At 41.6% G+C, this 12,355-nt stretch overlaps 1 protein-coding gene across 7 annotated transcripts in view; it reads left to right on the plus strand.

Moving 5' to 3' along the window:
• Positions 1-12,355, plus strand: part of EXOC6 (exocyst complex component 6) — a 93,096-nt gene that overhangs the window by 13,916 nt on the left and 66,825 nt on the right. For all 7 annotated transcript variants that reach the window (XM_077930432.1, XM_028729781.2, XM_028729782.2 and 4 more), the window contains exons 2-5: positions 9,068-9,239; positions 10,325-10,372; positions 10,467-10,557; positions 11,790-11,835. In XM_077930432.1, coding sequence (XP_077786558.1) covers positions 9,068-9,239; positions 10,325-10,372; positions 10,467-10,557; positions 11,790-11,835 — 357 coding nt within the window. The remainder of the gene's footprint in view (positions 1-9,067; positions 9,240-10,324; positions 10,373-10,466; positions 10,558-11,789; positions 11,836-12,355) is intronic.

Consider the following 12,355-nt stretch of genomic DNA (forward strand, 5'->3'; position numbering starts at 1 on the left):
GATCTTTTAGTGTAGAATCAAGGCCAATTTTCAGATATTTTTCTGGTAGTATATGACCGAACCTATTCTACCAGTTTCCCAACCGTAAACCTCTTGTTCATTTTTTATCGACATATCAAGAGGAGCTTACACATTAAGCACAACATTGCTAGGTGTGTTTGGGTGTTCTCTGTCTGGCTTGATTTCTTACAGGGGTTAAGTTGAAAGGGTGGTGGCAAGAGGAATTAAGATTTGTGAACATTTTAAAGCAAACACTTAAATTTGTAAACAGCTTTCCCGTTAATGGAACAGTTTGATAACTTGCTGCAAAGGTGGAGTTGCATTTGGGATGTAACCAACATTAATCTGATTCAGAGCAAATCCACTGATATGAACGGACATGATAAATTCAGGTTCATTCATTTTAGTGGATTTACTCGATGAGTGGGATTCATGTTGGATGCAATCGGTTGAAGCGAATCTTTGCAAACAGAATGTGGCCTTCAATGTCTTGTTCTGTTGCAAAATGGCAAACTTGCTTATTACTGGGAAGGCTTATTGTATAAAATTGGTAAGTAGCACAAAAGCTTTGCAGGAAGAGGCATCTCCTTGCTTTGCACTGTAAAAACAGGAAGAAGGAAGTCCATTGCAAATCTGGGTTTACTGATTATCCGTTGACATTTCACTACAAAGGATGTCCATTAACAGCCATCAGTGTGATACATGCTTATCCAGACTGAACAATAACTGCTGTAGTGTCACTACTACAGAATATTGACCCTGGTTATAGGAAGCAATGTTAACTAACAAACTGTACTCAGCCCTTTCCTGCTCATAGAAACAGGATACTATTAGTGAGAACAATTCACAGAAACTGCACATACAGGAAAACGTGCCAAATCAGGCAGAACTAAGATTAATAAATTATCTTCCCCTGTTTGCAAAATTTAAGCAGATTCCATTCTTTAGGCATGTTGTAATCTTCTAAGTAGAGCAGTGACTTATTTTTTAACAGGGATGGAAGAGATAATGTCTGCAAGTAGAAAGTCTGTTTAGGGATTGAGAATATGACCATATTAAATCGGTTGTTGAATTGCAGGAAGCACCTGGTCACCATTTTAGGAAAGATTTTAAGGGTGTGTGTTCAGAAAGCTACATGAAATACAGGAAAAATTAGCATCAGGCGCTGGTGATTAGTCACAAATGTATGTTGGTAGGTTGTTAGAGCAGAAACTGTGGCAAGGCTTCCTGAGAAATTGCTGCAATAATGTAATGTTGTTGTTGTTTTTTTGTACTGTCACATTTGGGTTATGCTAACTACGGTTTGGACAGCATCCAATTTGAAATGCAGTATCTTGTGTGTGTGTGTTTCAGGGTCCAGCGAGCTTTGTTTGAATATTTGAAAACTTCCCCTTGCATGCACAATTCAAGGTTACGGTCTAATAGCAGTTTTGTTAGACAGGCATGGAACTAGAACCACAATTTGCTAAGCTTTTGTTACTTTTGTTTCCGTGTTTCAGCAGAGACTGGTTGTATATATGAGGAGGCTGGATCAACGTTGGGAGTTTGGTAGTTAGAACAAACAAAAGTTTGTTAGCAGCCCTGAGGATAGGCATGGAGGTAGGGTTGTTCATCAGGGCTGCTACCAAACTCCTGCTTGACCCCTTGGCTTTTATGCTGTGGGGTCCTGTTACTCATGTTGTTTAATATCTATATGTACCTACAAGGTACGCGGGTGGCACTGTGGTCTAAACCACAGAGCCTGGAACTTGCCAATCAGAAGGTTGGCAGTTCGAATCCCCACAACGGAGTGAGCTCCCGTTGCTCTGTCCCAGCTCCTGCCCACCTAGCAGTTTGAAAGCACGTCAACGTGCAAGTAGATAAATAGGTACCACTCTGGCGGGAAGGTAAACAGCATTTCCATGCGCTGCTCTGGTTCCCCAGAAGCAGCTTAGTCATGCTGGCCACATGACCCGGAAGCTGTCTGCGGACAAACGCCAACTCCCTTGGCCAGTAAAGCGAGATGAGTGCCGCAACCCCAGAGTCGTCTGCGACTGGACCTAATGGTCAGGGTTCCCTTTACCTTTACCTACTAGGAGTAATCATCCGGGGATTCGGGACACAGCATCATTAGGATCCTGATGAGGCCCAGTATCTCTCAGTTTGAATCTGGTGAGGCTACGCAGGTGCTTAACTTATGCAGTGATGGGCTGGATGAGGGCCAATAACCTGAGGCTCAATCTGACAAGAAGGAGGTGATGGGGTGGGCTGTTCTCATGTTCAAGAACTGGGAAGATGTCCTCTTCTTGACTAAGTTGCACTGCTCTGAAAGAGCAGGAACATATCATGGATTAGCTTTGCATATGGAGGCTCAGGCGGCCTTCGTGATGTGAGTGCCCATGCCCTTGTGACGCGGGTGGTGTTGTGGTCTAAAACACACCCTCTTGGGCTTGCCGATCAGAAGGTCGGCGGTTTGAATCCCCGCAACGAAGTGAGCTCCTGTTGCTCTGTCCCAGCTCCTGCCAACCTAGCAGTTCGAAAGCATACCAGTGCAAGTAGATAAATAGGTACTGCTGCGGCGGGAAGGTAAACAGTGTTTCCGTGCGCTTTGGCTTCCGCCACAGTGTTCCATTGCACCAGAAGTGGTTTTGTTGTGCTGGCCACACAACCCAGAAAGTTGTCTGTGGACAAACGCAGGCTCCCTCGGCCTGAAAGCGAGATGAGTGCTGCAACCCCATAGTCGTCTTTACTGGACTTAACCATCCAGGGGTCCTTCACCTTCACCTTTACCTTTACCAGCTTCATCTGTTTGTGGACTGGGATAGCCAGGCCACAATTATTTGTGTTCTGGTATGCTCCCAGTTTACTCCCATTAAGTCAGCTTTTAAAGACCTCCAGTGTTTAGTGATGGTTAACGTCTGGCTTCTGTCAAGAGGGAAGCAATCGGGGGTTTTATGCGACTATCTCCTTATCTAGTTGTGGATTGAGATGAGATTGAGCTTTGGGTCCAGCAGAATGATTTGTTCAGTCGCCTTAAAAAAGAAAAGAAAAGTTGCCCAGAACCTTTTTAAGGAGAAGTCCATCAACATGTGAAAGTGAGATCCCAAATCCCTGCATTTGCCAACATTTCGCATCTTCTGATCGAGTTGTTTTATTTAATAAATTAATAAATAAACAAGGGTACATGTGCCAATGATGAATAACTTTTTGGAGAATTTTCTTGTACCCCTGCAGAAATTAATGTAAGTGGTGCTTTATCCCATAATCTGGCCTAATGTGCATCTGTAGTATCCCAACCAAGATCTTGTTAATCCCTGGCATCTCCACGTAGGGCTGGGAAAGAGTCGTGACTGAAACAATTGGTAGCTGCTGCCAGTCACTCCACCCTGAGCTAGGCAGACCAATGGTATAAAGCAGCTTATATGTTCCTTTAAGTGTTGCTGATTCATTTTATTCAGTAAGCCACACCTTGTGTGAAGGAGTGCTGCCCTCCAGTGTTCACAGGATATTGATGAACTTCAGTGAATAATAAAACAAAAGCATAGTACAGTGGTACCTCTGGTTACAAACTTAATTCGTTCCGGAGGTCCGTTCTTAACCTGAAACTTTACTTAACCTGAAGCACCACTTTAGCTAATGGGGCCTCCTGCTGCTGCTGCGCCGCTGCTGCACAATTTCTGTTCTCATCCTGAAGCAAAGTTCTTAACCCAAGGTACTTTTTCTGGGTTAGCGGAGTCTGTAACCTGAAGCTCATGTAACCTGAAGCATATGTAACCCGAGGTACCACTGTACTGCATGAAATCCTACTATTGTGGGGCTTTCTTATCAGCAGAATTTTGCACGGATAGGTAATGAAGTATTTGGATGAAAAGACAACAAATCCTATGAATTTGAAATGCTGCAAGTCTTTCTTTTCTCAGGAGTACAGTCTTGGAGGAAATGGCAAATTCATAAAGAACATGGGTTCTTATCTGCATTATCTGTTAATTCAAATGGAAAAGGAGCAGAAAAGAATATGTGTCATTGTTCAGAAATCACTGCATAGTAGGTTTAAATGGGCAACAGAAAGAAGTATAAACAAAGGTTGTGTATAAGTAAACTGCCTAACAAGAGTTTTAAAACATGTGAAAAGGAAAATGGGTCAGCAGTTTAACGTTAAGACTGATCATATGTAACTTCAACAACTTGTGTGTGCTATGAATGGGGTAATGCACAATAATTCATTTTAATTTAAGATTTTTTTTAAAAGCCTCCTTGCCAGCAGCACACAAGATATGCAGAGTGCATTAAAATGAATCCAACATAAACCAGACTTTTAAGAAACCCCTTTATTCTTCTAAGTGACTGGAGGGTGAACAGCGAACTTCTTGCTTCTTCTTTCACTAAAGAAAATACTAATTTCTAATTTGTGTTCACTCATACCCATTAAATATTGTTTCATATTTCTCTTGGATCACAGAGTTTGAGACAATACAAAAAAATACTTTATTGTGTGTGCTGATAGGCAAAAGGTTCTCTTGTTTCATGAGACACTGCAAGAAATGATGTATTATAGCTCCCACAAGATGGTGCTATTTCCACGTGTAGCACAAAACGGCTATGGACAGTTGATTGCTTTATTCTATACTACCTTCATATTGAACAGCAAATGGCCTGTGAAAGGGTGGGCACTTTTATACATGGTATATTATGATCTTTTTGCAAAGACAGGATGCCTTGAGACAACACATTACATCTGTAATGAAAACTTGGAGGACCTTCATTATGCAGTATAAAACTACGATCTCCTGCAGTTTTATACATCGTGGATTTTCACTTTTCTTTTCGCTATCAGGAACCCATTTAATTTTCTTTTTCTGTGTTGGTGTTCTGCCTGCAAAATGGGGCCAATAATGCTTTGAGAAAGGTGGGCTGCATTGTAAGCACACATATAGGTAAGGATCACAAACAACTGGTTTACGTAATTGTATTCAGTGTCATTAGTATGTATTTCCAATAATTTCCTGGCTGGCCTTCCCTTTGCTGTAAATCACTGTTGATTTCTCTGTTTTATAATTCCCCCTTAGTTTCCATAGTTGATTATTCCTCTATAGATAAGTATCTACAATATTATTACCCCCCTCCCCGCAATTTATTACCCACCCTTGACCATGAGGTTCCAGGGTGGGTTTCTACAAATTAAAATTCAGTATTAGGAACAGTTAATGAATTACAGACATAAGAATAGAGTGGGTCCTGAAAATGATAGATAGATATAGATAGATAGATGTGCACACCACCCATCTGACCGGGTTGCCCCAGCCACTCCGGGCAGTTTCCAATAAATAAGAAACACAGTAAGACACCAGACATTAAAAACTTCCCTAAACGAGGCTGCCTTCAGATGTCTTCTAAAAGTCAGATACGGTAGTTGTTTATCTCCTTACATCTGATGGGAGGGTGTCCCACAGGGTGGGCATGACTACAGAGAAGGCCTTATGTGTCAAAGGCCAGGGGTGTATCATTTATTTATTTATTTAGAAGATTTTCTTGATTTACAAAAGTGTGTGCAATGTGTCTCTCTCGTATTCCTCCCCCCCCATGTAACATTTTTACAAATCAGTTTCATTTGTTGAGACATTAGGAAGAAAAGGGGGAAAGAGGTGGAGGGGGGGAAAGCCACTCTGAGCCCAGCTTCGGCTGGGGAGGGCGGGATATAAATATAATTAATTATTATTATAATTATTATTATAAAGATGAGTGGGGATGAGGTCGGGTGGTGATGTTTTAATTTTACTTATTATATGTTGGGTTTGGTGTCAGCATTGCTTGTGCAGGTTCTTTGTTGTTCACTTGTGTTTCTTTGGTGGTGAGAGAGGTTGGGGTTGGCCTATGGTGTGGTTATTCATTTGTGGTTGACTGTGGTGGTCTTCGTTTTCATCTTTAGTATATGGCAGAAACTATTTAATGTAAGCCAGACACAGCTCTGTGGGGAGGGAATTCCACAGCCTAGGAGCTGCCTAGGTGAAGGATGCCTTCTCCTGGTCCCCACCACCCTGAACTTCTGAGCGCAATGGAACTACCAAGAGAGACTCTTCTGTGGATCTTAATACTGGAGAGGGTCTGTAGGGAAGGAGGCAATCTTTCAGATATTTGGGGCCAAAGTCATTTATGGATGCATAATGTTATGGCAAACCATGGTTTAGCTTGATGTGAGTGAATCTAGTCTCCTCTCCAGAATCCCTCTGTTTTCCTGCATGGCTCTCAGTTTTCACTAACCAGCACTTCCTGTGTTCCCTGCACCAGCAAATTTTGCTTAACACTAACCACTGTTAGTTTAAAACAAACCATATACCTGTACCACATTTTGAAGCTGGCTCCTCTTAACCAGAGATCGCCAACCTGGCACACTCTAGATGTGTTGAACTACAACTCCCATCAGCCCTAGCTGGCCTGGCAATGGTAAGGGATGATGGAAGTTGTGGTCCTAAACATCTGGAGGGCAGTACAGTCATACCTCGGGTTACAGAGGCTTCAGGTTGCACATTTTTGGGTTACGGATGCCCTGAAACCTGGAAATACCGGGACGGGTTACTTCCAGGTTTTGGCGCTCACGCATGTGCAAAAGTGCTTTCACAGAAGCGCCGAATTGCAACCCACATGTGCGCAGACGCGGCGCTGCGGGTTGCGGATGCTGCAGGTTGTTAATGTGCCTCCTGCACAGATCACATTCGCAACCCAAGCATCCACTGTACATTAGCTTGCATTTCATCAAATGTTAACTGTGGATAGTGGTGCTATATTGTTCGGTCACTGAGTGGCAATGGGCTTGATCGTATTTGGGTAGAGTTGTGAGTTTCCTGTATCTTTTCCTGTTCTATTTTGGAGAAGACAAGGAATGCTTCTCCCCCTACTTCTCTGACTGGTGCATCCTCTAAGCCTCCCATGACAGCAGCTGTAATTGTTTGGCGTTGTTTTGCCTCTTACTGTGTTTTGGCTTCCAGTGGCCTGACTTGAATTTCCCGTGTCTGCCAATCTCTGCTTGTTCTCATTTCCCATGCTCCTCGGCCACACTTCCATTCCTCTTTTGTTCTTCCACCAATGCCCTTCCTGCATATGTTCTGCTTCCCTCTGCCAACAGACACATTGGCTTGTGAGTGAGAGTGTTTTTTCCAGTCTCACTTGGTTGATTTCCCTCCCCTGCTCAGCAGCAGAGCCAATGCCATTTATAAGCTTGTATATGCGTGTGTATATGCATTTACCAAGAGACATTTGCAAACTGATGCGAACAGCAAACGCCGGGCAAGACTCCCTGAGTCATTGTTGCTGGTGCAAAGGGGAAAATGTGTAATTTGGTGTCTGGTATCTTGACAGGAAGGGACGTGGGTGGCGCTGTGGTCTAAACCACAGAGCCTAGGGCTTGCTGATCAGAAAGTCGGCGGTTCGAATCCCCGCAACGGGGTGAGCTCCTGTTGCTCAGTCCCAGCTCCTGCCCACCTAGCAGTTCGAAAGCACGTCAAAGTGCAAGTAGATAAATAGGTACCACTCTGGTGGGAAGGTAAACGGCGTTTCCGGACGCTGCTCTGGTTAGCCAGAAGTGGCTTAGTCATGCTGGCCACATGACCCAGAAGCTGTATGCTGGCTCCCTCGGCCAATAAAGCGAGATGAGCGCCACAACCCCAGAGTCGTCCGCGACTGGACATAACGGTCATGGGTACCTTTACCTTTATTTTGACAGGAAGGTCTATTGAGATATCCTGGATTAGGGGGCAACGGAGGCTCTCCTACCCCACCAAACTCAGTCTTCAGCAGGCCACCTCCCACCTGACTAACCTTACTTCCACCCTGTCCACCTCCTTAGTCTCAGTGTTGCTTTTCTAGAGCTCAGCATTGGTTCGAACGTGGTGCTGACCAACCCCAAGGTTGCAGGTTTGATCCCCGAATGGGACAGCTACATATTCCTGCATTTCAGGGGGTTGGACTAGATGATCCTCAGGGTCCTTTCCAACTCTAAAATTCTATCGGTCTATGCGCAGGGTGGAGGATGTGAACAAAGCAAGAATTAGTTTGCTCTGCTATTTCATGCCTTCCGTTCTACTAGTCTCCATGGGCACTGGCTGACTCCCATCTGGGGCTTTATACGTAAATAACTCGAGTAAAAGCTCATCCCAAAATCTGCTCTGGACCCCCAAAATCTTCACTGGAAGGTCCCTCAAATTGCCAGAGCAGATTTTGAGGGTATGCCAGGGAGCCATGGGGACTGAAGAGAGGAAGGTGAAGTCCCACTCTGGAAGCAGAAGCCATGTTCACTCTAGCTCAGACAGCTTTGGTTACAGCCTAATGGAATCACTGTGGTTAATGCTCCATTTTGATGCAATTAAAAATATACATATAAATTCCGTAAGCCATGTGTACCTTTTAATAGGTAGAAAAGAGGGTGTTGTAAAATAAGAACATCTAAGAAAGTGATGCTGAATCTGATATCTGGGTTTTGAGCATGTCTGTGCTAAAAATTGGTATTGCCCTATATTATTTATGTTATTTTACTTCTGTTTGTCTAGGCAAGCTTTCCTGGAAGGAGTGAGGCAGTACAATGGAGCCAAGTTTTGAATTTTTTGACACTGAGCAGTTGGCATTCATTCTCCGCTAGGGGGCTGATAGTGCAAGCTGATTTTGAACTGTATTTGCCTAGTGGCATGCAAAATGATGAAATATGATGTAGCATAGTTGAAGACCATACATTCTGTATAGCAGCAATTCGTCTATTTTAATAAATGGCTGTTTAGGAGATCTTTGTTGTTTGGCATGCTAAGAGAAGAGCACTAAGGTATGGAGGTATGGATAATAGAGCTGAGATTTGATTGGCTGAAAACCTGACTTAATGAAATGAAGTCTCAGTTTATTCTTCAAGCCTTGGGTTATGTGTTTCACTTCCCAAATGCAATTTTGATGGTATTGATAACTGAATTAAGTGGCGAATTTATTAATTCATGTGTAATCTTGGATTATTATTTTTAAAAACAAATTTGGAAAAGTTACTGTTATTAGTAAAATTCTAAAAGCCTGCTAATTGCTAACTCAAATGTAATTATTTATATATACTTGACAGGTCTGTATATGATGATCAACCAAATGCACACCAAAAGTTTATGGAAAAGCTAGATGGATGTATACGTAACCATGACAAGGAGATTGAAAAGATGTGCAATTTTCACCACCAAGGCTTTGTAGATGCTATTACAGAACTTCTTAAAGTAAGGGCTGATGCAGAAAAACTCAAGGTAAGGTGTTAGTTATGATTACAATTACTGCAAAGTAGTGAAAAAAATATTCTTCATAATCACACATTCCTTTTTCGAATATACTGATACATTTCTGTGCCTGGAACATTTTAATTGGTGTAGGTATCACAGTGGCGTAGACAGAATAATATAGTTCCATAGCAAAATTGTGGATGTAAATATTTTAGCAAGTTTAATCTATTTTTTAAACAAGTACCCAAAATTTAGCAGGCTTTCTCCTTTCTCAAGCAAATGCTTCTCTGCTTTCTCAAAGGGCAGTTGGAATTGTTGGGATTCTTTAGAAACATGTTGTGAGAGTTCCTCCGAAGTAAATGGTATAACTAGTCCCTTTAGCTCTCTTTACACATTTGCAAGAAAAATATGCACACCAGACAGAATGAGCATAGTTCACCAGAGGTTATGATTAGAACAGCATTATATAAAGGATATTCAGATAACAAGAGACCAAATACAACATCAATGAGGTCATTGAGCATCTTTGTTCAGAAATTAATGAGTTTTTTAATAAACTAGAATGTGCTCCCTTATTATGATGACCTAATGAGTCACTTAATATGTGGGAAAGTCTGAGGTTGAACACTGCCTGCACCTGCGGCATTAAAATGTTGCTGTGGCTTGGAGATTTCCACGTTTGATGTTAATCAACCACCCAGTGTTTGCATTCAGCAAAGTATGAATGTTTAATTACCGTAAAATGCAATCACCATTTCTTGCAGACAATGAATGGAACATAGAGCTCATTGAGGTTATCAAAAAGGGACCAGTGGTCAATTGGGTCAATGATTTGAATTGTTTGACAGACCTACAGAAACAAAAAAAGTTCAAAAATCCCAAGTAAATTTGAGAAGTTTGCCACAGAATCTGTTAGAAAGAACTGTCATAACTAATTGAAGTTAACAAAAACCCTTGGTGATCAAAAGTTCAAGTTCAAGCTGTAGAGTTAATTTGGATTTACATTTCTTTGTTCTAAGTTTCTCATGAAGCATGATCTGATTACAAGGGTGAGCGGCTGCATCAGGGCAATATGTGCATATTTGTCTAACAAAGGTGAAATTATTTTTAAGGTCCAAGTTACTGATACCAACCGAAGGCTTCAAGATGCTGGGAGAGAGGTGAGAAAATGGCGCTTCCTATGTGCTTAATGGATACTTGCAGGAAACACCGTAGGTGCGCAATTTAACTCTAGTATGTTTGGAAATATCCAAGGTGATTGCTGAGACGGAAGAAATCATCCACTGTAGACTTCAGCAGAGGAATATTACAACAGTGGTTGAGAAGCTGCAGTTGTGTCTTCCGGGTGAGTTACAAATCATGTGCAGTACTTAAGCAGCACTTGGCAAAATTAGAAGGATGTGCATTTCAGTACGGTTGGTTCAGAATTACCTCCATGTATTGTCGTTGATTTATTTTTAAAAAGGAATTATCGTCGTTGTGGTCCTCGGCGGAACATTTCAGCTGAGATGTAGCTCACTTAGCTCTGCTCCTGTTTGATATCCAGGCTATTGGTGAAAGATTATGGATGAAGCTAATGATCATGGCTTAATGCATATATAATGTTGTCATGCTGTTGCAATGTCATTTGACCTCTATTTACACAGGCATTCCCTTGACCTCTTGACCCAAGTCTCCTGTTTTTAATTGCTGTGTTTTAATGGGACTGCTTTATTGCATGTTTTAATGATGGATGTTTGTTTTCATGTTTTCAGGATTTTTCACATTTGCGTGCTTCTTTTATATTTTGTTAGCTGCTTAGATATACTGTTAGCGGTATATAAATAAAAATAGCTGAAATCTGAAGCTGTTTTAAATTGTTTATTAGGAGACTTTAATGCCTCCTCTCGCAACAGCTTTGAGGCCATGAACAAAGTAATATATATATATATATATAGTCCATGAATTAAAATACAATGCCATTATACAAATGCAGCTGAAAATGGATGGGATATTGGAAATAAGCACCAGCAAAGGCTTTAGAGCAAGCTAAAATAAATACCATCTCCCTTGTCCTGAATCACTGTTTGTGGATATTTTAGCTGCCGAACCCTTGCACATTGCCGTTCTGAATATGCCAGTGTTGTCCCACGTGGTGTGCTGCTTATTAAGAGCTGTTCTGGTAGAAGGCAATGACCTTCTTTTGTCGTGTGTGTGCCCTGTAACTTGCAAGGATTACAGTAGGTGGTACTGTTGGCATACAGTGTGCTGCTCCCAGTGGCTTGTGATGGATCCTAGGGTACTTCCAATGGCTTAACATAAAAAAGAAGAAGGTTAAGCTTGTGTTGATGTTGGCTTGAACTTACTGTTTGATTTTACTTTTCTGATTGTTCATGGACTCCCCCTCCCCCTTCACCATTCATTCCATTGCCTTACATCCCTCCCCCCCCACCCCGTATTATTTCATCCTCTCATTGTAAAACATCCATGAGGCAAGTGTGCATTTGCATATAGAACTGGAGGACATATATGTATTTTGGAACCTTTGCACTTTTTTGTAGTAGGATTTATGTATTTTAATATCTTCGTTTTACACAGTACTGGAGATGTACAGCAAACTAAAAGAGCAGATGAATGTGAAAAGGTGAGTACAATTCCTTTAAGCCAAAGTATTGCTTTTTTATTATTAATGAATGGGTTCATCCACTTGTCTTCTGCAATTACCGATGGGATGGTAAAGACTACTCTGGTCAAGACATATAATGAATCGTGGTCTGCTCTTTGTACTCTTTTCATGTCTTTGTTTCATGCCTGTCATTACAAATGAACAGATGTTATGAGAAAAATTAACCTTTTTGAAGGGTTTAATGAGAAAAGAAGCCCTGTCTTGTGCAATACGAAATGAAAACATTTTAAGTTCTGTTTGTCACGGTATTTATCACTTTATTTGCTTTAGTGTTTTAGAATAGTCTACAAATAACTGATACAGCATAGGAACGGCAAAGAAGCTTTCCTTGCTCATAATTTGCTTTTGGCTGCAGTCCTTTGAACATTTTACACAGGTGTAAATCCTATTGAATGCAGTGGGAGTGGCTTCTGAATAAGAATGCTTAGGGTTGCACTTTTTATTTGAATGCACATTCCAAAGCAGTATTATAACTGTA

This window comes from Podarcis muralis, chromosome 6 (assembly GCF_964188315.1).
Source record: "Podarcis muralis chromosome 6, rPodMur119.hap1.1, whole genome shotgun sequence".
Lineage (NCBI taxonomy): Eukaryota > Metazoa > Chordata > Lepidosauria > Squamata > Lacertidae > Podarcis > Podarcis muralis.